Below are 24,866 nucleotides of genomic sequence, written 5' to 3' on the forward strand. Positions count from 1 at the left end.
AGGTTCCCAATCCGCCATCTTACCGGAACGTGATTTTTCTTCTTTTTATGAAGTTCTTTAATGCTCTGGTAGTTATCAGGTCATATGATCCTAATAACCACACAATTCCTTTCCAGACTCCAAATGGGACTTTCCCTTTTTGGCTCATGCCAGCGGCTGGATGACCATGCTTCCATTAGCCGGTGTGGGTCTTGGCGGGCTGGGCTGATGAGGCTCCCCTTGGGGCGATAGCACCTCGTCCTGCTGTTCTTCAGAACTGTTTGAAAACTCCTGTTGCTGAACACTCTGCATCTCCTTAGCCCACTTGCAGGCTGCTTTCTTTAGCTGTCCTTGGATATATATATATAGCCGAGGACAGCTAAAATGTTCATTTTGAGTGCAAAATTCATTTTGAACACATTCATTTTAGTGCAGTATACATTGAACACACTGAAGATGAACGTAAACATTTAGGATTGAGGTAGCTGGCTGAACTTGCTTTCAAGTATAGGCCTACACTGAATGACTGAACAACAAAATAAAATAGGTTGTAGAACAAAGAGCAAAGCTATGCCTTGAATGACTAAAAAATAACATCTTTTCCTGGAACATTTAGGAAGTTTTGATGTTTTTTTTTTTCAGCTTTTCTCCCTAGACTCCAAAGTACTGTTTGTTTGTAACTATATGCAACCACTTGTGTGTGTGTGTGGAAAGTTAGGTATCAGCAGAATTAGCTAGCTAGCTAGTCTTCCTTGGGTCGGTGTGTGTGTGTGTAAAATTAGGTAGAAAGTTAGGTAGCAGCAGAAAGTAAGGTAGAACAGTTAGCCTATGTGTATTAGCATGTAGATACAATGGGTTATCCCATCAGTCACTATTGTTGCTACTATGTTTATGAGTTCCATGACCATATTAAACAAAGTTGAGTAATTGCAAATGCATATATCAATACTAGACACCTTAAACATGATGTGTACCAAAAATCTATGTCCTATCTTTATGTTAACATACTTTATCAACCTTTTCTTTTGGAGCTTTCTTGCTGCCATCCTCTTCTCTTGGTGCAAACAGGAAGTAAAGAGCTCTGGTCATGTGACAATTTACAGTAAACATGTGACACTGCACATATTTCATTGAGACCCTTTATTATTTCAATATCTGCTGGAAATGCATTGATAGATCATTCAGTAAAATTTTTATATGAACATAAATTAAAATTTTTTACAGTCACTATTGTGACCGGTGGGATTAAATGGGTTAAATAAATTGATACTACATTTAATATACATACGCGCTTTTAGCAATCCTCAAAGACATTTTACACAATTTTGAATCAAGTATAAAAATAAAATAAGGAATAAAATATAAAATAAATATAAATTCCACAGTAATCACATCTATATGGTTACACACAATAACACAATCACTCATTAAAAACAGTCCTGAACAGGGTAGTTTTCACAGCAGTTTCCCAGCAAAGCAGTGATTCTGATAATACATGTTTGGATTGCTAGACATTTGACCTTAGGACAGTATGTGGAAAAAGACATCTGATTGAAGACTAAAACCAGAAATACTCATTGCAAAATTGCAAAAATTTGCACTGCATTATCTCTGGACAATTTCAAGGTGATACAACAGTCCCGTGTTACAACTGTGCCTGCTCCCCCTACTTTTAATCGTGGAGTTCTGGAGCAGTCAGTGTAGTGTTGTTTGAAATAACGACATTTCCTAAGTCCACTGAAGGCAACAGAGGTGCCCACAGGCTGTACTGCAAATCACAAAAGCCCCTTGTCGTCCCCCCCGTTACCGTAGTTATGCTCCAAGTCTCTTCGTTCACATTGCGACAGTGGGAACTCAGAGCCCAAGATATTCTGGAAAGTCAGTGTCGTAGTTTATTTAGTTTGAGTAACATGTAATTTCACCACAACGTGATCTCCTTTGTGTGGCTTATTCATTTGCATTCAGCCCTTTTCTCTAATGAACTTTTGAGTTGTATTCGCCTTAATCGGGCAGAGGAAGAGAGGAAGAGGGATTATCGAAAATAAAAGAAGAAATCACTTTTCCTCTAGTTGGAAAAAGACGGATGAGGGGGAGGAGAATGGCATTCCTCTCATACTGGAGATCAGGCGTGGTGGGGGGCGCTTCCTGCCACTTCTCCTGTATCGCTTCTTTACTCCACAGTTGAACATTTTTTGAGGAAGGATTCCAACTAAATGGCTGCAAACAAACTTTTCTCCAAGAGAGAGTATTAAAATCCGCCACTACCCCCACGGCCGAGCTGCTGTTAGCGGGTTAGTTCAGCCGGAGGAGCCATTGAACCCAGAGAACAGTTAGAAAAGATGTTTGATCGAGTTGAAGGACCGAGAGACTGACCGATACAAGGTAAATCCGACATGTTAACATACTGAATGCTGCTTAAACCTTTTCCACTGACACAGCTAACATGGGTAACTTAGGGACATAGGATGTGTACAAAAGGAAAGCTACCGCATTTTATGTAGTAAGTCAGACATGGCAGTAAAAGGAGAAAGGGGTTTCTACTTTCACTCAGTGATTGTGATCATGTCTGCTTTAGGCTTATGTCATTGGCGACTGAGGTGAATCGAAAACCTGACCGACATTCAGTATTTTCTGCATATCCTGGTGACTGCACCAGGAGTTAGGGTTAGGGTTAGGATTAGTTGACCTTACTTTTTTGACTGGCTTGGTTTAAATAAGAACATTCACTTCCAGACCATATTGGTAGTGTACAGGCCTTCTTGTGCTGTCATTTTAGATAAATGTGGTCAAAATCAATTTTTTAAGACTGACATGTTGGCCTGGTGATGGACTGTAAACCTGTCCAGGGCGTACCCCGCCCTTGCCAAATGTGAGCTGGGATTAGCTCCAGCATCCCCTGAAACTGATAAGTGGCAGAAGTGGCATGAATTAATAAATGAACAATGTCAAAATTTCCTGAGCTGGATGTGAAACCGTAAATAGTAGTATGAGATTTTACTCACCTGAATCATACAAAGCAACATGTGATTGAAGTTGTTTCAGATGATATGTATCACCTATAATGGAAGATAACATGATTCTATCATGTGGCCTGGAAACAGGGTGTGCAGTTCATGTGTTCTTTAAAAAAGTGCTGGTAAACAAAGTGGACCCTTCAGGGCTTATTCACCAATACAAGCCACATTGACTCACACAATGATTCAAGGCTTTTCTGTGATAAAGGGTGATACATAATGGGCCCATCTGGGGTTCAGAATCTCATTGGAAGACACCAGACAAGATTTGCAAATCCAGATGACCTGCTCACAGCTCAAACACATGATTTCTGTAGTAGACAGAAATTAGCTAGCTAGTAGGGAATATTAAAGGCAGTAATACTAGGAATTACATTGGTATCATAATTTCAATACAAACATTTGCATCCAGGACAGTGCACTCTTAAGGCTGGCTGGTAGTTAAGTCATGTAAGATAAAAATATTGAAGAATCTCTGACATTGACATACCAACTATAGGCTATTACTTGAATAAAAAGATTGAACTAGAATAGTAAAGATCCAGTATCTGGATTTGTCTAAATTGAAAAGTAAAATCATTGTTGCTCAAGATGCATTAAAACATGGTTTTATTGAAAATGATATATGATTTTCTTTTAATTGTTGTCTCAGATACATACATTTATCCCACATACATACTTACAAGTGAAAGAGTTGAAATTGTAGCTATAAAACTGCATTACAGCGCTTAGAAAGTAAATTAGTTTATGTTAAGGGGATTTGAAAGAGTATTATCAACGGGTATGAAGTCACATTTTGAAGGCGTTAAGGACTTTATCATGTTGTGCTCTGCACTTCTTCACTGAAAAGTAGTGCTGGGCAGTGATGTCTGTGTTTCTTACCATCTGAGAGTCTCTCATTTCCATGTAGGAAATATTTGAGTGTGAATGGAAACCCCCTACAGATTAGAGACAGAGAGGCCCACTGGGTTTGACCCACAGCCTAGAAATTCCTCTCCCTGCTCTGCTTCTCTGAGATATAAACACTTCTTGCTCTGCTTTCTTCCAGCTTCTGCCTCCCTCGCTCCCATTCTCGCACCCCCTATTTTTCTGCTAACTCTCCTCTGTGCATTTTTACATTTGTACATAGAAAGACTTTCAGACCATTTACCAATTTGAATTGAAAGATTGTGGAGTTCAGTGTTTCAGGAACTATGCCCTGATTTTACACAGATACCTTTAATGGTAGCGACAAAAAAGTGTTCCTGTGATCGACTTGTGTTGGTTTCTGCCCACCTCAAAGATTAATAGTTAGACAAGTGCTCTTCATTCATGGAAAATCACATAAACTTGAGGGATTCATTTAAGATGGATTAAAGTGACACAAATATTCAGACACATGATACAGAGGCAAATAAAAGATAATCGATGTTCACAGGCTTCAATTAAAAACTTGGTGAGACAGGCAAGTTCGGTGGTGTTTACTGTAATAATATTACTTTTATGCTCAAAAGAAAAGGTAGACATTGTGTGATATTTTGTGTCCAGAGTTTTTAAGTCAAAAATATTCCTCCCTAACCCATCCAACAGTCCACCATATTGTTGTCATGGTCACAAGTGAAGGTTACGGTCTATCCTTCTTTGACAGTTGGCAGAGTAAATGTAAAGCAGTTACACTAGTGTACAGGTATGAGGGAGTGGTAGCCTACTGAATGCTTTCCAAATCCACCTGTCTCCTCCCAGCCCCACCTTGGATTGGTAGGTGGAAAGAGAGGTGCGCCACCTCAAACCAGCACAAAGCAAGTAGACGTTAGTGAGACAGTGAATCAGAAACGCATTGCCCTACCTCCAAACTCTTCTTTGGGGTTGTCTTGAAGAGATTATCCATAATCCAGAAGAAACTTCAAAGGTAGGAGCTTTTCGAAAAAGATGAGGATATTTAAACAAACATTTCAACTTAATGATTTTCAAATCATATAGTTTTCAGAAGCAGCAGTCAGAGTCTAAAATCAAAATGAGAAACTAACAATAAGCCATTAAATGAGTAATAACCAAAAAATGTGGGAGAGTGGCAAAGTTATGTGATTGGTGAAGAGTAAGATTCACACCACACTTTTTTTTTTCCTTGCCACAGCTCAGTGTACAGATCCTTATTTTTTTATTGTTAGCTTTTTTTTGCATTTATTATTTAGTAGGACCAGAAGACAGGAAATGGGACAGAGAAAAGGGAATGACTCACAAGTTAGAGGCAGGTGGGAATTGATCAAGAGATTCATACTCTTACCCTGTGTACCCCCATTCAATCCATGGCTATCTATTCATACCCAACAGCTCTTTATTCTATGTGGTGATCATCACTGGTTGTTCACTGAGTAAATATATTGCTACATATAGTCATATTCATGAGTTCATTTTATATCATTAAAGTAAATTAAGATGCTGGAGTAGGGTCTTTTGTGTATATGTGTTTGAGTTGTCAAACCCTCTGTGAATAGCCTTACTTAAGACAATTTATTCTCTTTATTAATGATTTCATTATTTAAATTGGGTTTAATGTGCTTTTGAAGTAAATAAGTAACATATACAAAGTAGTGACATGTCATTTGTGAAAAAATTGTTCATTTTTAACAAATATGTTATATGACTTGGGAGTAACAAGTCATCTCAGTGAGTGATTTGTTCTTTTTTTCTCTGGTCCACGCATGTGCGCCACAGGCTCAGATTTGTTCACAAGCAGGTCTTTCATATTCTCATTGTAGGAATAACTGATTCTTTCACGACTCATAAAATTGTGTTTTCAGTTCTGAGTCTCTTGTTCACAAGTCACATGGCTGCTACGCAGGCTCAGTGTAGAAATTAGTAATTTGTTCACGACTCATAATTATGGGTCTAAGGGTCTTTCATTCATTATTCACGTGGTTACAGCAATAACATGAAATATGCTGTTGGGGAGGAGAGCTATCTGACGATAGCACCAAAGTTAACGTTAGCAACGTTATGTAGCTATGGGATGGATGTTTAATTTGCCTTCCAGTTGGAACAAATTCATACACTGCGGTTCTTTAGTGACCAGGTAGGCTAAAGTGAATTCCCATCATAGACTGAACGACTGGCAAATAAAGTAATCAGAAATTTCAACTTCAGTAGGCTATGGCCAAAAAGGGTGCTCAATAGTTTGACAAAAACAAATTTGCGTATGAAATGCCAAGTGAAGCAAACCATGTTGCACGTCAGTGTTTGAAAGCCTTGCCTTTTCAGTCATTGCTCAAATGACAGCTACAGCGCCACACTGGTTCCAATGAATGAATGACTTGAAAAAAGATTTGTTCATTTTACTGAAGGAGATTAAAAGACCTGAGATAGTAAAAAGATCCAAACTTTCTATCACCAATACAAAGCAGAAAGGGTATTCTGTCAAGTATTTGAAAGAGTGCCAGAAACATGAAAATGTTAAAAACAACGCCTTTTTAGTCAGGAATCTATTCCAGAAAGGAAACATCAAAGGTTTTGGAACAGTATAAAGTGAACAGTTCCCTGAAGTGTTAAGACTTCTGTTTAAAACAGAAAGTTGCCTGCCTACTGCATAAACCTTAGGCTGCAAAAAGCCGGTCCTGGCCGGCCGGCAAGCACCATCTGAGATGTAAATGATGCCGCTTGTGGTTAGAGACAACAAATATAGATTTTGATTGTACGAATATAGTCTGCGGAATCACAGTTTCATGATTATTACGATTATTATGCATTAATTAATTTAACAACATGATGAATGAACTAATACATAAAATCACATGAGCATTCTTTAGAGATTTTTATTTATTTATTATTATTTATTGCTGTCAGAAATAGCACAATAATAAAACAATACAGTGCCAATAACATAATTTAACTCAGTTATTATGTGTTACCTTTAGTTTGGTGTATAAAGCTGGGCGGTGATACCGCAAAAGCTGCACCTGCAAGCTTGATCTGTCGGCAGGTTTTGCAGATGGGTCATCCATCGTCTTGAATGACTCTGTGGTCATTCTTGCTATATCGGAAATACTCGCACACTGCCGACTTCACTTTTTTCTTAGCTGGAAACAAAGCTTCTCTGCTTGGTCCTTCTGCCATTGTTTAACTAATGTAGCGTAGCATGGCACTGTAAGCAGCTGCACCTCTGCACTTTGTTTTCATTCTGTGCAGGTTGCGCCGAAAATATTGTACCAGCATTGTTACGACCAGCTCGTTTGGGGAAAAGGAAAATTTTTTGGGAGTGAGAACAGAAAAACTTGTTGTAGGGATTAAATTTTGGGATTAAATTAATGTTTTGAAGCGCAGTTATTTGTGAAATTGCTTCATCCCTACTTGTGGTATCATATGTATATGTGTAGTTTTAGAGCCAGAGTTTGTTGATTAGTGAACTTTGATGGTGCTTTCCTGTAGGCTGGTTAGTAAGCCATAGTTGTAATCACATTTTGGAGAGTTTCAGAACTTTGTACCTTGTGGTTAAGACACAACAGCCATTCCTGAACAGGGTTAGGGTTATTTGTCACACTCACAATAAAAAACAAAGGTATCTCAACATTTGAGTCACATTGGTTATCTTTTATCAAAGATGTGCCTAATCTGAGTATGTATCAATCATGAGTCCAGTAAGTTTGTAAAATTAAAAATAAAACTAAAAAACGTTTTCAAGACATCATACAAAGACATGTCACATTACCTTTTTGTTTGTTTGGAAATTATACATTAATGCACTGATTTTTCTTCATGTACTTTAATCTGGAGTGATGAGGGCCCTGACTTTCTACATTTTCAAGGTGGTGCTGTTAAGCCATTTTGTGATGTGCATTCATGTGCAGATAAAGTATCAAATAGGGCAGGACCTGCAGCACACATACAAAATTTAGGGCAGATTGGAAAATATATGCTAGATTTATAAGCACTTCCTTCCTTATGGTGACAAATAATAATTGTTGCTACCACCATGAATAATGAAAAATATTTTGATTTGATTTTTCATCTTCGAGGCCTTGAGTTGATACTAAGTGAATGTTGAAAATGTTTGGGCAAATGAGACAATTGTTCAAGGCTGACTTCTTATGTCCAGTAGGTGGTGCTCTGAGTCTGACTCAGTATAAAAACATAAACATGTTGAAGGTGCAAGTCTGATCATGTGTAGTGTATTTGGGTTAGTGCTGTTTCCCCACAATAAGAAGGCTGTGGGTTTGACTCCTGGGCATAGGGCCTTTATGTACAGAGTTTGCACATTCTCCCCCCGTGTCTATGTGCGTTTCCATCACCTTCCATTAGGTTAATTGGTGACTCTAAATGTGCCTGTAGGTATGTGTGGCTGTTTGTCTCTGTCTGTCTCAATGTGTTTTCCTTACAAGGGACTGGCCACCTGTCCAGGGTGTACCCCGCCCTCAGAGCTGGGACTGGCTCCAGCAAAAACTTTATTTCTAACATATAAAAGTACAAACCTCAAAGTCCAAAAGGTTTTCAAAAGTCAGTCTAAAAAATTTCAACAAAGTATCAGCATTGTCCCTTCAACAGAGTTTGGTGCACCAGAGTTTACTGTCAAAGAGTTGAGTTTAAACTCAATTATGCTCCAGATCAGACTGTCTTACTTCCTGTACTCCTCACCTTTTATTCAAGGTGAAAGCCCTGCCTTGAGGCGAGGGTCCTTGCCTAATCATCTTTGTCCTGTGGGTTTTGAGCAGACCTAAGGGTATAAAATCCCCTCTTAAGAATGCTTTATTCCTTACTGTCATGTCTTAGGTGTTCCTTCAGGAACTTCTCTGATGTCAGGGGCCTTTTCATATACAAGATACAATTTTATTTTGACTAATGAAAATGATTTATATTTTAAAAATAAAAAACACAGGTTTATTGCTTACACATAACATAGTAAACTTTGTGACTCTTTGTTGTACAAACCTTTTAGCAAAAATTCTTCATCATAATTCCCCTGTGAGACTTGCACAGACTCAAACCACAACATCTCAACAAGAGGGACAATCCATATTTAGAGAGTTGTACACAAGTTATAAAATAATGGATTATTTTTATAATAGGGGATAACTTCAAATTAAAAGATAACTCAATATAAAAGAATAACTTCACAGTAGATATAATAATGTCAAGTAGTATATGAGTAGTAGCAGTGATGGGAATAATGGCATTACTTTTTTCAGGAATGAGTGATCTAATTGATAGCTCTTCCCATCCTTATAATGTTGTTACCATTACTGCCAAAAAATGCAGTACATGACTATAATTGAAGCTGTTTTTTTCATTATCTCTAAGCCGAAAGGCAAACAATTTGTTTTACTGTTCTTCTTTGGTTAGTGGGCACGAGACAATCTCATAAATGATGATGATTGGCTGAGGTAGAATAACATTTCATGATAAGCCAATCAGAGGTAGAGTTGGGTGGGTGTTGTTTACAGAAATTTGAAAGCACGCATAGTCAGACACACAACAAACGACAGAAGTGAATAAATCAATGAGAAACAGGAATGGTGAGCCCAAATAATCTGAAAGTAGCCTTCTCTCAATGAAAATATAGCCATTACTTTTCCCTCCAAAAAAATTAAAGGAACGAATGTAATGGTGAAATTTATGGAGCCCCAGACATGACATGGGTGGGGATATAACATGCTCGTAAAATATTAATTTGTTCCCATGAAACAGTATAATTTGTGCACCAAATACTAACTTTTAATTAATAATATCAACATCATTCCTGGACAGCTGGGTAAGCAAATAGAGTGCACCCTCTCTTAACATTTAGAGAAAGAACAGAGGAAGAGGTGCTAAACAACAACAGTATGATTGTAGCTCATCCCAGCCTAAAATAAAACTCAAAGACATTCTGAAAAACCTGGTATTGCAAAGATTCATTATGAGTGAGAGGCATTTAAATAGACTATTGAGAGCCAGGCCGCTTCACCAGCGGAAGGAACGACGGGATGGATGTCGGGATAGTTATCAAATTGCATATAAGAAATCAAAGTGATTTTTCACAACCTAAAGCCAGAATGTGTACAAAGCATAAGCACGTTTAAAAACGCTTTGCTTGTTGGAAAATTGTCCTGCTGTTTCTTTAAATTTTGTTTGATGAGCTCATAAAGTCAGCATAAAATATGTGAAAGTAATAGAGTCACACTAAATTGTTTGACAGGCTCCTCATGGCACGTTACATTTATTTTGTGGCCCCAAATTAGTATTTCGAGGGAACAAATTAGTATTTTGTGTGCACGTTATATCCCCCCATGCCATGTATGAGGCTCCGTAGAAATGCACATTATGCCCTGGACAAGAGTGCCTCTCCTTGTCGGTGTCAGGTAAGTCAAACTTGCTCAAATGTCTTATAATTGAACATGCACATGTATTTTAAGTTCCGTTAAAAATAGGTGGAGGTGTTATCCAAATTGCAAAACATTTTAGCGTTTGAAAATTTACTTGAAAATAGCGGTAGTTTTTTCCGCAGTAACTAGTTACTTTTAGAAGTTGTAACTGAGTAACCAATTTAGTTACTCTTTGGGAGAAGGAACTAGTAACTGTAACTAATTACTTTTTAAAAGTAAGATTAGTAGTCATAAAGTAACATCTCAGCACAATCAGGATAAATGCAACTTGTCAAAAAATAAAGTGAAATGCCAAATCAGTGTAAATTACACAAAAGTAAGTTAATAAAACATGCAAGCCTTTCATTGCTCCGTGTAAATGTTTGTTTGTTTTTTTTTCTGAGATACATTGCCCTTTCTCTCAACAGACAGTTAACTTTCTGCAGTGCCTTATTGTTCCGCTGTAATCCCTTATATTAATCAACTCATGAATTTGTTGCTGGAGCCGCACAACACCTCCAGGGATTTCCATGATCCAGCAGCTCAGCCAGCCAAGGCCAAGGCAGTGGTGAAATGGGCAGTAGGCAAACTTACCTCGCCACTACAACTACTATCTTAGCCAACTTGTATTTCAGTGCTTGTTTGTTTTTTCAACTGGTATTTAGGATTGGGGATTGTTCACACACTCAAATATTTGCTTAATCCCCAACATTTGTGCTCTGGCTTTATTTGTTTATTTGTTATTAGGATCCCCATTAGTTTCCCACCAAGTTTGCAACTAGTCTTCCTGGGGTCCGTCACCACAATATATACAACAGTATACACTAAAATATAATGAAAAGTGAAAATAGTAACAATAAAACAGTAATATACTCTGAATGACAAACTTTAAGAGACATAAAGATTCATAAAGAAGTGTTAGAACAATCTAACACACATCTAACATTGAGTGCCCTTTTTGCAACAGAAGGCAATCTGTTCCACTGTCTCTTCTAATTCTAGAATACAAAGGCTTAGACTTCATCTTTTTACAGATATTATTAAAAAAGATGAGAAAATTTTTTTGCCCTGGCTCTTATGCTTTAATTATATCTTCATCTTGGAGACCTCTGCAGGAATTCTCTTACTTCTCTTGTGGTCCCAGCCTTACCTTTCACAGAGGATCCCATCTCTGAGCTGAGCCGTGATGCTGATGATCTTCTCGGGACTCGTTACCTTTTCTATTTGACTCTCTCCACTTGCAGTCCTCCCATTCACTGGACTGACTTGGCACTGTTTTTAGGTGGATATAGGCAGTGAGGGGTTGCGGTATGCACAGAGGTCAGGCTGTCTTCCAGGCACTATTCTTGTCCATGCTTCTCAACTTCTCAACAAATTTATAAACTTTGAAAATGCATCGGTTCGATTCAAAGTATTTCTTTTATAAACCCTTTGTTTTGCTCTTCAAAGCAAAATTACTCTTCTACACTTTGGTGTCCTTGTCTCTGATACAACAAGGTTGAGTATACACATGGACAGATGCAGGCAGGCACAGACTGGTACATACAAGGACACCAAACACATAAAGTACACCAAACCCTGGTAATTTCAGTCATTTGTGTTTAAACCTATGTGTCCTCTTCAATCTAGGTTCATTAGGGGCAAGATTTTATTTTATTTTGTATCACCTGGGTGGGGATCTGCATTCAGTCACAGAATTTTGAGCAGAAATAAACTGCCTCAATAGGGTTAGGTTTGCCTGCCAATTTATGTTAGTCTAATAAAGGTCTCAATCTGGTCCTGTTGAGATCAAAGTCCTTTATTTCCACCATAGAAAAGTAGAATACTCTAGTCTACTCTCAAGTCTAAAAAATAAAATTCAAGAAAGTATCAAAACAGAATTATTTATATAGCAGCAAATCATTACAAAGGCACTTTACACATAGAGCAGGTCTAGACCAGAGCAAGATTAGGATGAGAGAAGTTGCCATAGGAAATGCAAACAAAAAACACACAGAAAACACAGTTATTGCAACTTTGTAAGAATCAGAATCTTCCCTTAGAGAGTGAAAGTGCCACAGATTGAAATGCACCAGAAATTACACTCAAAAAGTTTTGTTTAAAATCTCATCTCACCAGACAGTCGAACTTGCAAAACCTTGAAAACTCACTGCACCCCACGCCCAGCAGGTTTAACCAACCAAAAAAAATTTGCTAACTTTTCATCTTCAAATTGTTGAGATAATACTGACTGAATGATAAATCATTGGGATTAAAACTGTTGGAGGAATTAACTAAAGTACGAGATGTGAAATTGGGCAAATATCTAATTTTGCTCATGGAGGTCATAAAATCATTGCTGGTGAGAGTTAAAGGAATCCAAGTTCTAACTGAGCTTTGACTCAGGCTGGCTACAGTGCTGAAGAGAAAACTGTTGTGGTTGTTTTCTTTCTTGTTTTCTTCTGTTGAATAACAACAGCAACAGTATCAAGATTTGGACACGGTGAGGCCATAGTGTTGATCACAAGGTGATCATACTCTGTAGAGGTCAAATCAAATCAAATTAATTTGTGTAGCACCAAATCATGACAATGTCACATCAAGGCACTTTATATATAGAGCTGGTCTAGACCAAACTCTTTATAAAATTATTTAAAGAGACCCAACCGATCCCCTGATGAGCAAGCACTTGGTGACAGTGGCAAGCAAGGAAAAACTTACTTTAAGAGGCTGAAACCTCAGGCAGAACCAGGCTCAGGGTGGGTGGCCATCTGGCTCGACCAATTGGGTTGAGAGAGGGAGAGAGAAGTACCGAACCCTGTGGGACTCCATAACTAACTACAGTACATGAGGAGGAGCTGTTGTTAACATGAACAAACCAATGTCTATCTGATAAATAGTTCCTTTAATCTCAATTTCATGTTCCAGTCTCTGTAGAAAAATATTATGATCTATTGAGCCGAATGCAGCACTGAGATCTAAGAACAGAAATATGGAGGCTGATTCATTGTCTGAAGCCATGACAATATCATGAGAGACCAGCGCTGTTTCTGTGCTATGATGGGCTCTAAATCTTGACTGAAACTCTTCAAGCAAACCATTCCCATCCAGGTGGTCGTGCAATTGGTTTGCTACGGCTTTCTCAATGATTTTAGAGATAAATGTAAGGTTCAATGTGGGTCTATAGTTTGCCAAAACATCTGGATCAAGATTAGGCTTTTTAAGCTGGTGTTTGATGACTGCGGTCTTAAGAATCTGAGGTACATAACCCAAAGATAAGGTCAAATTAATCAGCTCTAGAATGAACGGTTCAATGAAGTAAAAAATCTCTTGAAAGAAGCTAGTTGGTACTGGGTCTAATAGACAGGTTGACGGTCTGGATGATGAATCTATAGAAGCTAGCTCTGAGAGATTCAGAGGTGAGAATGATTCCAGCGTCGCAGCTGATTCAGGAGTTGCTGTATTCAGTAGGAGATTTTTATCTAACATAGGCAAGAGCTGATGAATTCTTTCTCTGAGTATGGCAATTTTATCTGTAAAAAAAGTCCATGAAATTGTCGCTGCTTAGAGCTAAGGGGATCACTGTTTCAACTGAGCTATGGCTCTCTGTCAGCCTGGCTACAGTGCTGAAGAGAAACCTGGGGTTGTCCTTGTTTTCTTCTATTAGTGCTGAGTAATATGATCTTCTAGCACTGCAGAGAGCTTTTTTTATATGTTTTTAAGCTATCTTTCCAGGCTCTGTGAGACTCTTCTGCCTTACTGGAACGCAAATTTCTTTCTAATTTCCTTGACGTCTGCTTGAAGGAACGGATTTGGGAATTATACCAGGGAGCCAGCCTCCTCTGTTTGATTATTTTCTTTTTGTGAGGGGTGGAATCTTCAAGTTTTTAACACATTGTGGCCATAGTGTTAATCCCAAGGTCATCTCCCTGTGCATGGGAGTAATGTTTCTGATCTTTGCAATATTGCATAGATAAAAGAAGACTGTCTTAGAGACTGGTTTTATATGAGGGACAAAGGACATGTCCTGTTTAAAAATGACTCCAAAATTCCTAAAAGTAGAACTGGAGGCCAAGCTAATGCCATCCAGAGTTGTTACATGATCAGAAAATGCCTCTCTAAGGTGTTTAGGTCAAAGTACAATAACTTCATGTCAAAATCATGTCTTACATGTCTGTAAGACATGCCTGAAGTCTGATTAACAGATTCGTTTCACTCGGCTTCTTTGACAAGTACAACTGAGTATCATCTGCATAACAGTGAAAATTGATGCTGTGCTTCCAGATAATATTGCCTAAGGGAAGCATATATAGGGTGAAAAGGATTAGTCCAAGAACAGAACCCATGAATAACTAAAGTGCGTGAGGAAGAGTAATATCTGTTTGATAAGTATGATTTGAACCAGCTTAGTGCAGCTCCTATGCTCCAGCCTTTGTAATACAATATTATGGTCAATGGTGTCAAAAGCAGCACTAACATCTAATAGGACAAGTCTGGAGGCCAATCCATTGTCCAAAGCCATTAGAATGTTGTTGGTAGCTTTTACCAGAGTGGTTTCTTTAGTATGATGTATTGGTCCATAATTAGCCAAAACATCTGGATCAAGGCCTTTTGAGAAGAGGTTTAATAAAAGCAGACTTCAAAGGATGTGGTACATAACCAAGGGATAAACCCACATTAATCTGATCAAGAATATACATATTATTTTGTGGGAAAACATCTTTAAATAGCCAGGTAGGCATTAGGTCTAAAAGACGGGTTGATGGTTTAGATGATGAGACTAGAGAAATTAGCTCAGAGATTTAAAGGTGAAAATGATTCCAAATACAAAGCAGTTGTTACAGTTGATTTAGAAGTTAATGCATTTGATAGTGAACTACTATTAATTGTAGGTAAAAGTTGTTGAATTTTTGCTATGATTATGATCATTTTATTAGTAAAAAAGCCCATTGAATCATCGCTGCTAATAGCTAAAGGAATCAATGGACTGTCATCCTTGTAACACCACAAAGTTTATATTGCAAACATTGTTGTGACAAACTTTCCCTTTACCAAAAACATAGATATTGCACTTGACCATATTGTGAGTAAAATTAGAAAAACATTAAGAGAAGGTTTTGCAACTTGTGGTGTCATATTTTTATTGACTCCTCCAAGAGAATTGATCAGAGCAAACATCTTGTTTAGTTAGTCGAATCTTTGCTTTGCTAAATGTATTTAGCAAAGGCCTTTTTGAATTATGTGTCTCAACCAATGAGGGTTAGGGTTAGGGTTAGGGGGGATCCAAAACAACTGCAACAGTAGCTGCCTATTGCAGAGGCCACCCACGTGTGCTAGAATTCGTGGGCATGTTCAGAGCTGTTTGTTGCTTTAATTGCATATTAAATCTTTAAACTACATCTCATGGAAACATTGTTCTTATAGTTGTCCTAGTTGATTTGTTTTTGCTTATTTTTTTTTTTAAATAGAGGTAACTTCAATTTTAAATGATACAGCAATTGGTGTATCTGAATTTGCACTTCCCAGCCCATTATATTCCATAAACACTTTTTCTTCTCTCTTTCTTTTCAGATTTTCTATTCATCTCAAAATATTATTTACCAACAGATGTTTCGCAAAAAAGCATCGTCCTCCTTGAGAATGAGAAGGATAACAGAAAGCTCTAGATGTAATATATTTTTTTTACTTACACTGGGGGAAAATGTGTAAAACTGTGGTGTTATTAATATTGAGTGTTGTCAGAAGAAACCACATTAATATAATTGCAACCCTATACTGCCTACTCCAAACAGTACAGTGATAACTATTTTCACCCTTTTCTGAAAACCGAAGACCAGATATCAGAAAGAATGGCTAACAAGATTTGATCCGATTTGATTATGAGTAACAGATGGTTTCATGTTTGGTAACACTGAATGTTTAACTGTTCACAAGGCTTCTTATCAGCCGTCAGTGAATATCAAATTAATTCAATTCCAATAGATTGAAAATTTCAGCTCTGTTTATTGGTGGTGGTGGTGAATTAAAATATCCTCACTGCTCTGACTTAGGGAATAAAAATATGAAATGAATAAAAGCAGTGTGTGTAGCAGATAACTGCCCATAGAATCTGTTCTTGCTCGACTGACATCAGTAATGTGACAGTACAAATAAATACTCAAACAAAAGTTACCAACAATTTCATTAACTAATAAATATTGTTTGAATTTGTTTAGATTTTGATCTTTTTGATGTTTGCTTTTATTGTAAACTGAAGGCAGTTGAAAATGCCTGTTTGATCCTTGATTTTCACGATCAATCAGGTGATACAGACAACCAATTTATGCATTTGATAATCATTCATTTTCCAGTTCAGTTTTTCTGTGGTCGCTTTCATCCTCAAACTATTTTTATAAAAGCTGTTTTTCTTAGTCGCCTTCGGGACACGCTCCTTAGTCTTGGGATATTCAAAATTTGCCTTTAAGGGTTTAAGGCTTTGCTAGGGGTTTGGTTTGCTCTTCTGCTATTCTGTCCCATCATGCATCAGTTACACCATTGCTTTGTGCTTGGGCAGGGATGGTGAAGGATGGTTGATGTGCAACTTTGACCTCAGTGTTTCCTGTACGTTTGTCTTTCATCTTTTGGTATTCATCCATATTGTTTACTACACTGCATCATATTTCTTCTGCTCTCTCCTCACTTTCTCCCGCTCCTTTTAGGGAGTGTAGACCGTGGGCGAAGCCTATCCTTCCATGAGGTGCGTGGCCAGCAGGAGGAAGAGATGAGGGCTGCAGCTGAGGAGTCTTCAAACACCAACAGCAGTGGAGGAGGTGGTGGTAGCACTGTTCTGCAGCGCCTTCTGCAGGAGCAGATGAACCGGAATTACGTGTTGCAACAGCAGCAAGGAGGAGGAGGTGGAGGAGCAGGAGGGGCAGGAGGAGGTTATTCAGGGCAGGGGCAGGTAGGCCCCTCTGATGATCACTCTATGACCCCCCACATTGCCCGCCAGGAGCCACAGGGACAGGAGCTGCAGACAGACAATGGTCTGGAAAAATTGGGCTCCATAAGAGGAGGAGGGGGAGGTGGCAGCAGTGTTGGTGGGGTGGGTGTAGGGACTGGACAAGGAGGAGGTAGCAGTGGAGGTGGTGGGGGTGGCCAAGGACTAGGCCCAAATCCTGAGGACCTCCCTACATATGAAGAAGCCAAAGTGCAGTCACAGTACTACCGGGGTCATGGTCCCCCACCACAGCCTCAGCAGCAAAACAACCAGCCACAGCAGCCTCCTCTACCAGCCTCGGTGGGTACCGCTTTCTACATCACTGGTGTGACCAGTGGCAAAGTCCGCACTGAAGGACGCCCTACTGTGCAACGTGTGAGTGGTGCAGGTAAGGTGCACCAAGATGATGGGCTGAAGGATCTGAAGCAAGGGCATGTTCGGTCACTCAGCGAACGTCTTATGCAGCTTTCTCTTGCCACCAGTGGCGTGAAAGCCCATGCTCCCGTCACCAGTGCCCCACTTTCCCCCCATCTGCCCCCTCCAGGGCCACCTGGTGACTATTACAAGCCACAGCATCGTGGTCCCCCTCCAGACTACCCTTTCAAAGGGATGGGCTCACCTTCTAAGCAGCAGGAGTGTTTTTATCAGGAGCAGAGAGGCAGGGAACACTCGAGGGAGGTTCTCCCTGTTCGATACCAGCCTCCACCTGAGTATGGCTCATTCAGGTAAGAAGCATGTGCATACATCTAACCTTTCATCAACACACAGCAATAACTATTTTCAATTGACTGCATGTAATGTGACTCAAATTGACAGACCCGCTCACAAATGATGTGTACAAATAATTGTTAGGGTTGGGAAAGGTAATGCATTACTGCATTAATACAACAAGCCCACAGTTTGGGGGTAGGGTATTTAAATACTACTGGTTTGGGATATGCTTAAATGCGCATCTCAACCTAAAAGAAGGGCCTATACTACCTTAGCACTGACATGAACTGGAACATGAAAGAAACGGTGGGGGCTAGGGAGGATTAATGAATTCGTATTAACGCATATGTGGGCATGTGAAGTTATGATACAAGTGCATCTGTTGAGGAGTTGTAAATAGATGCAATTTGGGAGTAAAATTGTTATTCATTGGCTTTTATGTCTCTCCATCTATGAGGTGTAATCCTTTAATAATTATAGATATCACCCAACCAGTGATTTGATATTTTGGATTGTCTTTCCTTCATTATGGTAGCAACATGGGTAGCAAACGACTTGGGTTGTGTCACAAAAAACTCAAGTGTGCAATGTGGATGTTAGACATAGAGCACATAAGCACATAAGTTTACTTGTGTGCAATGTGGATGGAAGACATAGAGCACATAAGCACACAAGTTTACTTGTGTGCATAAACATTAGGGTTTTTTTCAAGAGCAAGTGACAACACGAAAATAGCTAAATTTTGATAATTTCAGTTTCATTTTCAAATTTTCACCACAGCTGAGCTATTTGACAATCATGACTTTATATTAATATGATGAGACTGGTGTTTGTTTACAGTAGTATGTGAATTTCAAAAAGACTTAATTTTTCCATTTTTAAGCTCTAATGAAAGATGTCTTTCTGAAAAGCTTAATTTATTTTTTAATGTTCATGTTATAGAAACTACATTTTGCTGCTCACTTCACCAGCTCTCAAAAGAGCACATAAATAAATCAATAAATTCATTAATCAAACTATAAATGACTAAGAAATTATTTAAATGACAGCACCTTATTTGTTGAAAATATCACCGTAGCAAATGTTACTGTACTTTCATTTATGTAGCTTCATTGCATTTTTTTTCATTGTCATTTTCAACTGCTTATCCTTTGAGGTTGTGGGTGATGCCAGAGCCAAGGGCAAGAAACACCCTGGATATGTTGCCAATTATCCTGTGTATCTCTTGGGACTCTGGGAAAAAAGGTTAACTGGAGAAAAGCCATGCAGGCACGGGAAGAGCATGCAAACTCTGCATAGAAAGGCCCCAAGCCTGAGAATCAAACCCACTACCTTCTTGCCATTGGCAGTTTGCATTCATTATTGATTTATTTTAACATTTTACCATGATGATATTAATATTATTAAGATTGACTCTAATAATGTCTTTTGTTGTTTTGTTTAAGCCATGCTCAGGGCAGATGCATAGTCAAGCACTCTGCTTCTGTCGGTATTAAAAAATAACTTCCCAACTCAAAAATTTCTACAGTAAAAGTTTGAGTGGCAATAAATGAGTGGCAGGCCATCGTAAAAAGGATCTTGGGCTGTAAGACAAATATTTTATGCTATTTTCATTCATTCGTAAATTATCAACATTTGAATATTGGTAATTTTCATGAAAAACAACATTTTGAACAAAAAACTGAGATTTTTTTTTTAATTTAAGACATTTACTTTTGAGATAAAACTGATTTGCTATTTAGATTTTTGACTCTCATTTACATATAGTAACACTGTATACAAAATAAGAAAAATAAAATAATAATAATAATATTAATAAACAGCATACATATCCCATACACCTCTACGGTCACCCCCATCTCCCATACCTCCCTCTTCTCTTTCTCTGTCGCTTCTAAATTTTCCGTGGAGCTGGCATTTTCAACTACAAAGTGCAATGATGATGAATACTCCATTGCTATGATATGTAAGTTATTTGTAGTCAAAAAATTTTGTAGTTTTGGGCTTCTTCTTTGTTTGTTTTTGGACTCAGGAATACTGTAGTAATTCAGCATTGTATCGGGATTGACAGAATATCTCGTCAATGGCGGAGAAAGCATTAAGGGGAATTTAAGGGGGATTTAAAGAAAACTTCAAGGATGAATTAGCAATGCTGAGACATGAGCTAGAATAGGAGCCAGCTCAAGTTGGGACCAAGTTGCTGTGTACTGAACAAACAACACAAGCCGCGGGAAGAAGTCACAGATTTGGAAAGCATGCCAGAAGAAATAACATTTGGGTGTATGCTGTACCAGAAGACAAGAAAACTTGCTGATGGTGGAACTGGCTCTACCAGATGGCGCGTCTGCAGTTTCAACGACTTCATAGATCTTTGACACAGAATCTGGACTCGACGCTATACCTCAATTAATAGTGATTAACTTCCTGCATTTTGACATTAAAGAAACTGTGCTGAGGTTAGCTTTGAAGAAGATGTTACCACCCAGCTCGTAAGAAGAACGGAAGGTAACACACGTCACACCCTGATGCTCAGGATTGTTAAAAGCAGTGTATTTATTTGTACGGCAAAATATGAGGCAAAACAAACAAAAGTGGGCCAGCGGGTGCTGTCAAATGCACAAAATAAGTCAAACAAAAAAAGGCCTCTTTAAAACAATAAGAGCTAGCTTCCTTACCTTAGTGATTTACATGATTTTTAAATAAAAATTTCAAATAAAATCCTCGCTGACTAGTGCTGTGGCTACAAAACAGAAATACTAAGTGATCAGCACCCCATTAACCTAGGGTGAACTGATAAAGTGAGTGCAAAAGAACTAAACCGGTATTTGAAACTTACCCTGGCTCAAATCTGGGACACACACAAGACGAAGACCTTAGTCTTAACTTGACCACCACGAGCTCTGAAAGCAACTGCACAAAGGAGGAGCCACCGATCCAGTCCGTAGGGCAGCCAATCACAAGTCAGGGACAACACATTCATATTTATAACCATGCCCTGAAACAAAACAGAAAAGGATGAAGGAAGGAGAAAACACCAAGGCCAGGGGCCATAACAGAAGGAAATCCATTTGAACAACAAACTGAGCCTGTGGGGGGTGAAAGAAAAAGTGCTGCTTCCAAACTCATAAGGATCCAAATCCACTTGAGCACTGCTCCACAGACCTTCAAGCATGCACATCACATACATGCAAGCTGAGGGCATGGGGAATACAGCTGGCCAACGTTGGAAAGACCTGGCATCCGGTCTAGAGGAGTGTATACTGGAGGCTTTCCCATGCCAAGAAGCACCCAACATAAGAAAACTATTGAAGATGCAAGTGGGAAGAAAGGCTCAAGGAGTTTAGGAGATCATCAAAAAGTTAAAGGACTAGAACCTGGACATTTAAATAAGTGAGCGGACTAGAAAATAATGGACGTAATCTGTTTAATTTTTCGCCTTTTGCCTTAATTTGCTGAAATTACTGTAAATCACAGATTAACAGAACAATAGTTGGATTTACTAGTAGACATGGAGAACACCTGCAGGTAAATCACACCACCACTTAGGCGGGCCCCAAGGGTTTGGGAGGTGCTTTTCCTTCAACCCACCAACAGGGATTTTTTTTGGACAATGGTCCCTCTGTTAAGTTCTGACATTATTATTTTGACTATAAAGAGTGTGAATGTTTGTTTTATTTTAGAAATATATATTATATAAATCGTGGAGATCTGTTTTATGTTTCTCTTTTTTTGCATGGGAAATTTAGCACCCAATGTTATGGCCCTATATAATTCAAACTAAAAATGGGTTTATACATCGACCATACAATTTTTCATTTCTCTTAATGTGAATTCACTTTACAGCCCAGTTAAATAGAACAAAAACCTTATTAAAGTAAGAAGGGACAGCATTTAAATCAAATCAAATCAGATTTATGTATATTGCGCCAAATCATAACAAAGTTACATCAAGGCACTTTACACATAGAGCAGGTCTAGACCAAACTCTTTTAAAAATTATTTAAAGAGACCCAACAGATCCCCCGATGAGCAAATACTTGGCAACAGTGGTAAGGAAAAACTTCCTTTAAGAGACAGAAACCTCGAGCAGAACCAGCCTCAGGGGTGGCGGCCATCTGCCTCGACCGGTTGGGTTGAGAGTGGGAGAGAGAGAGAGAGAGAGAAAGCGAGGGAGAGTGAGATAGGCATTGGGGGGAGGGTATAGGCAGGAACATGTTGCTGCATGAAATTCATGGAGTTGATCTGTAGTACAGAATTCATGAAGATATGGGACCAGCAGGTGTTGCAGGAATATGGGATGGCGATGAGTCACCACCTGCAGGATGAGGACAGGGAGAGAGAGGAGAGGAACTGGAAGAGACAGAGACTTTGGCAGAACATGGTTAGTAAATGCAGTATAAATGCTTTGAACTGGGTGAAACTGTGTTTTTTAAGAAGGATCGTTCTTATCAGCGCATGCAAGGGGGGAGGAAAGGAGAGCGAGCGAGAGGGAGGGAGAGAGAAAGAGGGAGAGGGGGAGAGGGGGTGACAGGGAGAGAGAGAGAAGCTCAGTCCTTCCTCCAGTAGCCTAGGCCTACAGCAGCATAGCTAAAGAGTAGAGGACTTTAACTTTTTAACTATAAGCTCTGTCATACAGGAAAGTTTTAAGCCTGGTCTTGAAAATTGATAAAGTGTCCGCCCACCGGACCGATACTGGAAGTTGGTTCCATAGAAGAGGAGCCTGATAACTGAAAGATCTGCCTCCAGATTTACTTTTGGAGACTCTAGGAACCACAAGTAAACCTCCATGTAGAGAGCGGAGCGGCCTACTAGGACAGTAAGGAACTATGAGCTCTCTGAGATATGATGGAGCTTGGCCATTAAGAGTTTTATATGTTAAAAGAAGGATTTTGAATTCTACTCTATATTCTACTGGCAGCCAATGAAGAGCAGCTAACACAGGAGAGATATGATCTCTTTTCCTAGTTCCTGTTAATATTGGTGCAGCAGCTGAATTAACTGAAGGCCTTTTAGAGATTTGTTTGGACATCCAGATAGTAATGGGTTACAGTAATCCAGCCTAGAAGTTACAAATGCATGGACTAGTTTTTCTGCATCATCCTGAGAAAGGATGTTTCTGATTTTCCTAATGTTTCTCAGGTGGAAGAAAGCTGCCCGACTAACTTGTTTTATGTGAGGGACAAAGGACATGTCCTTGTCAAAAATTACTTCAAGGTTTCTTACAGTGGAGCTGGAAGCCAAAGTGATGCCGTCCAGACTGATGAGATGATTAGATAACGTTTTTCTGAGGTGCTTAGGGCCGAGTACAATAACTTCTGTTTTGTCAGAGTTGAGAAGTAAAAAGTTTTCAGTCATCCAGACTTTTATGTCTTCAAGACATGTCTGCAGTCTGACTATCTGAGTGACTTCATTTGGCTTCATTGATAGGTACAGCTGAGTATCGTCTGCATAGCAGTGGCCGTTGATGCTGTGTTTCCTGATAATGTTCCTGTTTGGAAGCAGATAAAGCATAAAGAGGATTGGTCCAAGTACCGAACCCGACTCCATGACTGACTACAGTACATGAGGAGGAGCTGTTGTTAACATGAACAAACTGATGTATATCTGATAAATAGGATTTGAACCACCTTAGTGCAGTTCCTTTAATTCCAATTTCATGTTCCAGTCTCTGTAGTAGAATATTATGATCTATGGTGTCGGATGCAGCACTAAGATCTAAAAAGAGAAGTATGGAGGTTGATCCATTGTCTGAAGCCTTTAGAATGTCATTGGAGACTTTAACCAGCGCTGTTTCTGGGCAATGATGGGATCTAAATCCTGACTGAAACTCTTCAAACAAACTGTTCCCATCCAGATGATCGTGTAGTTGTTTTGCTGCAGCTTTCTCAATGATTTTAGAAATAAATGGAAGGTTCGATATGGGTCTATAGTTTGCCAAAACATCTGGATCAAGTTTACGCTTTTTAAGATGGGGTTTGATGTCCGTGATCTCTTTAAAGAGGCTAGTTGGTACTGGGTCTAATAGACAGGTTGACGGTCTGGATGATGAAACTATAGAAGCTACCTCTGAGAGATTCAGAGGTGAGAATGATTCCAGATGTAAAAGAGGCATTGCAGCTGATTCAGGAGTTGCTGTATTCAGTAGGAGATTTTTATCTAACGTAGGGAAGAGCTGATAAATTCTTTCTCTGATTGTGAGAATTTTATCTGTAAAAAAGTTAATAAAATCATCACTGCTTAGAGCTAAGGGGATCACTGGTTCAACTGAGCTATGGCTCTCTGTCAGCCTGGCTACAGTGCTGAAGAGAAACCTGGGGTTGTTCTTGTTTTCTTCTATGAGTGCCGAGTAACATGAACCTCTTGCACTGCAGAGCGCTTTTTTATATGTTTTTAGGCTATCTTTCCAGGCTCTGAGAGACTCTTCTGACTTACTGGAATGGCAATTTCTTTCTAATTTCCTTGATGTCTGGTTTAAGGCACGGATTTGGTAATTATACCAGGGAGCCAGCCTCCTCAGATTGAATACTTTCTTTTTGAGAGGACATAGTATGGCCATAGTGCTAGTCACAAGGTCATCAACCTGCGTATGGGAGAAATCCTCATTTGAATTTAGATAAAGCATTGTTGGGAATGATGACCGAATGTTCTCTTTAAATTTAGCCACAGCAGCTTCAGATAGGCATCTTCTATAGCTGAATTTATTCCTCAATGATGGGAGCCCATTAAAGTAAACTCAAATGTAATAAGGTAATGGTCAGTCAGGAGAGAGTTTTGGGGAAGAATTGTTAGTTTGTCAATTTCAATGCCATATATTAGAACAAGATCAAGGATATGATTGTAGAAGTGAGTGGGTTCATTCACATGCTGGGAAAAGCCAATCGGGTCTAGTAGGGAAAG

General features: G+C 39.0%; 1 protein-coding gene across 4 annotated transcripts in view; it reads left to right on the plus strand.

The window, feature by feature from the left end:
- Nucleotides 1–1,810: 1,810 nt before the first annotated feature.
- The window catches only part of amot (angiomotin), a 40,442-nt gene continuing 17,386 nt past the window's right edge, over nt 1,811–24,866 (plus strand). The window contains exons 1-3 of one of the 4 annotated variants that reach the window (XM_029518796.1): nt 1,811–2,361; nt 15,854–15,950; nt 16,981–17,983. In XM_029518796.1, the coding sequence (XP_029374656.1) occupies nt 15,890–15,950; nt 16,981–17,983 (1,064 nt within the window). In that variant the 5' untranslated portion in view covers nt 1,811–2,361; nt 15,854–15,889. Of the gene's footprint in view, nt 2,362–4,768; nt 4,882–15,853; nt 15,951–16,980; nt 17,984–24,866 lie in introns of those variants that run through there. The other 3 variants (XM_029518795.1, XM_029518797.1, XM_029518798.1) reach the window with 3 other exon arrangements.

Source organism: Echeneis naucrates, chromosome 14 (genome assembly GCF_900963305.1).
Source record: "Echeneis naucrates chromosome 14, fEcheNa1.1, whole genome shotgun sequence".
Lineage (NCBI taxonomy): Eukaryota > Metazoa > Chordata > Actinopteri > Carangiformes > Echeneidae > Echeneis > Echeneis naucrates.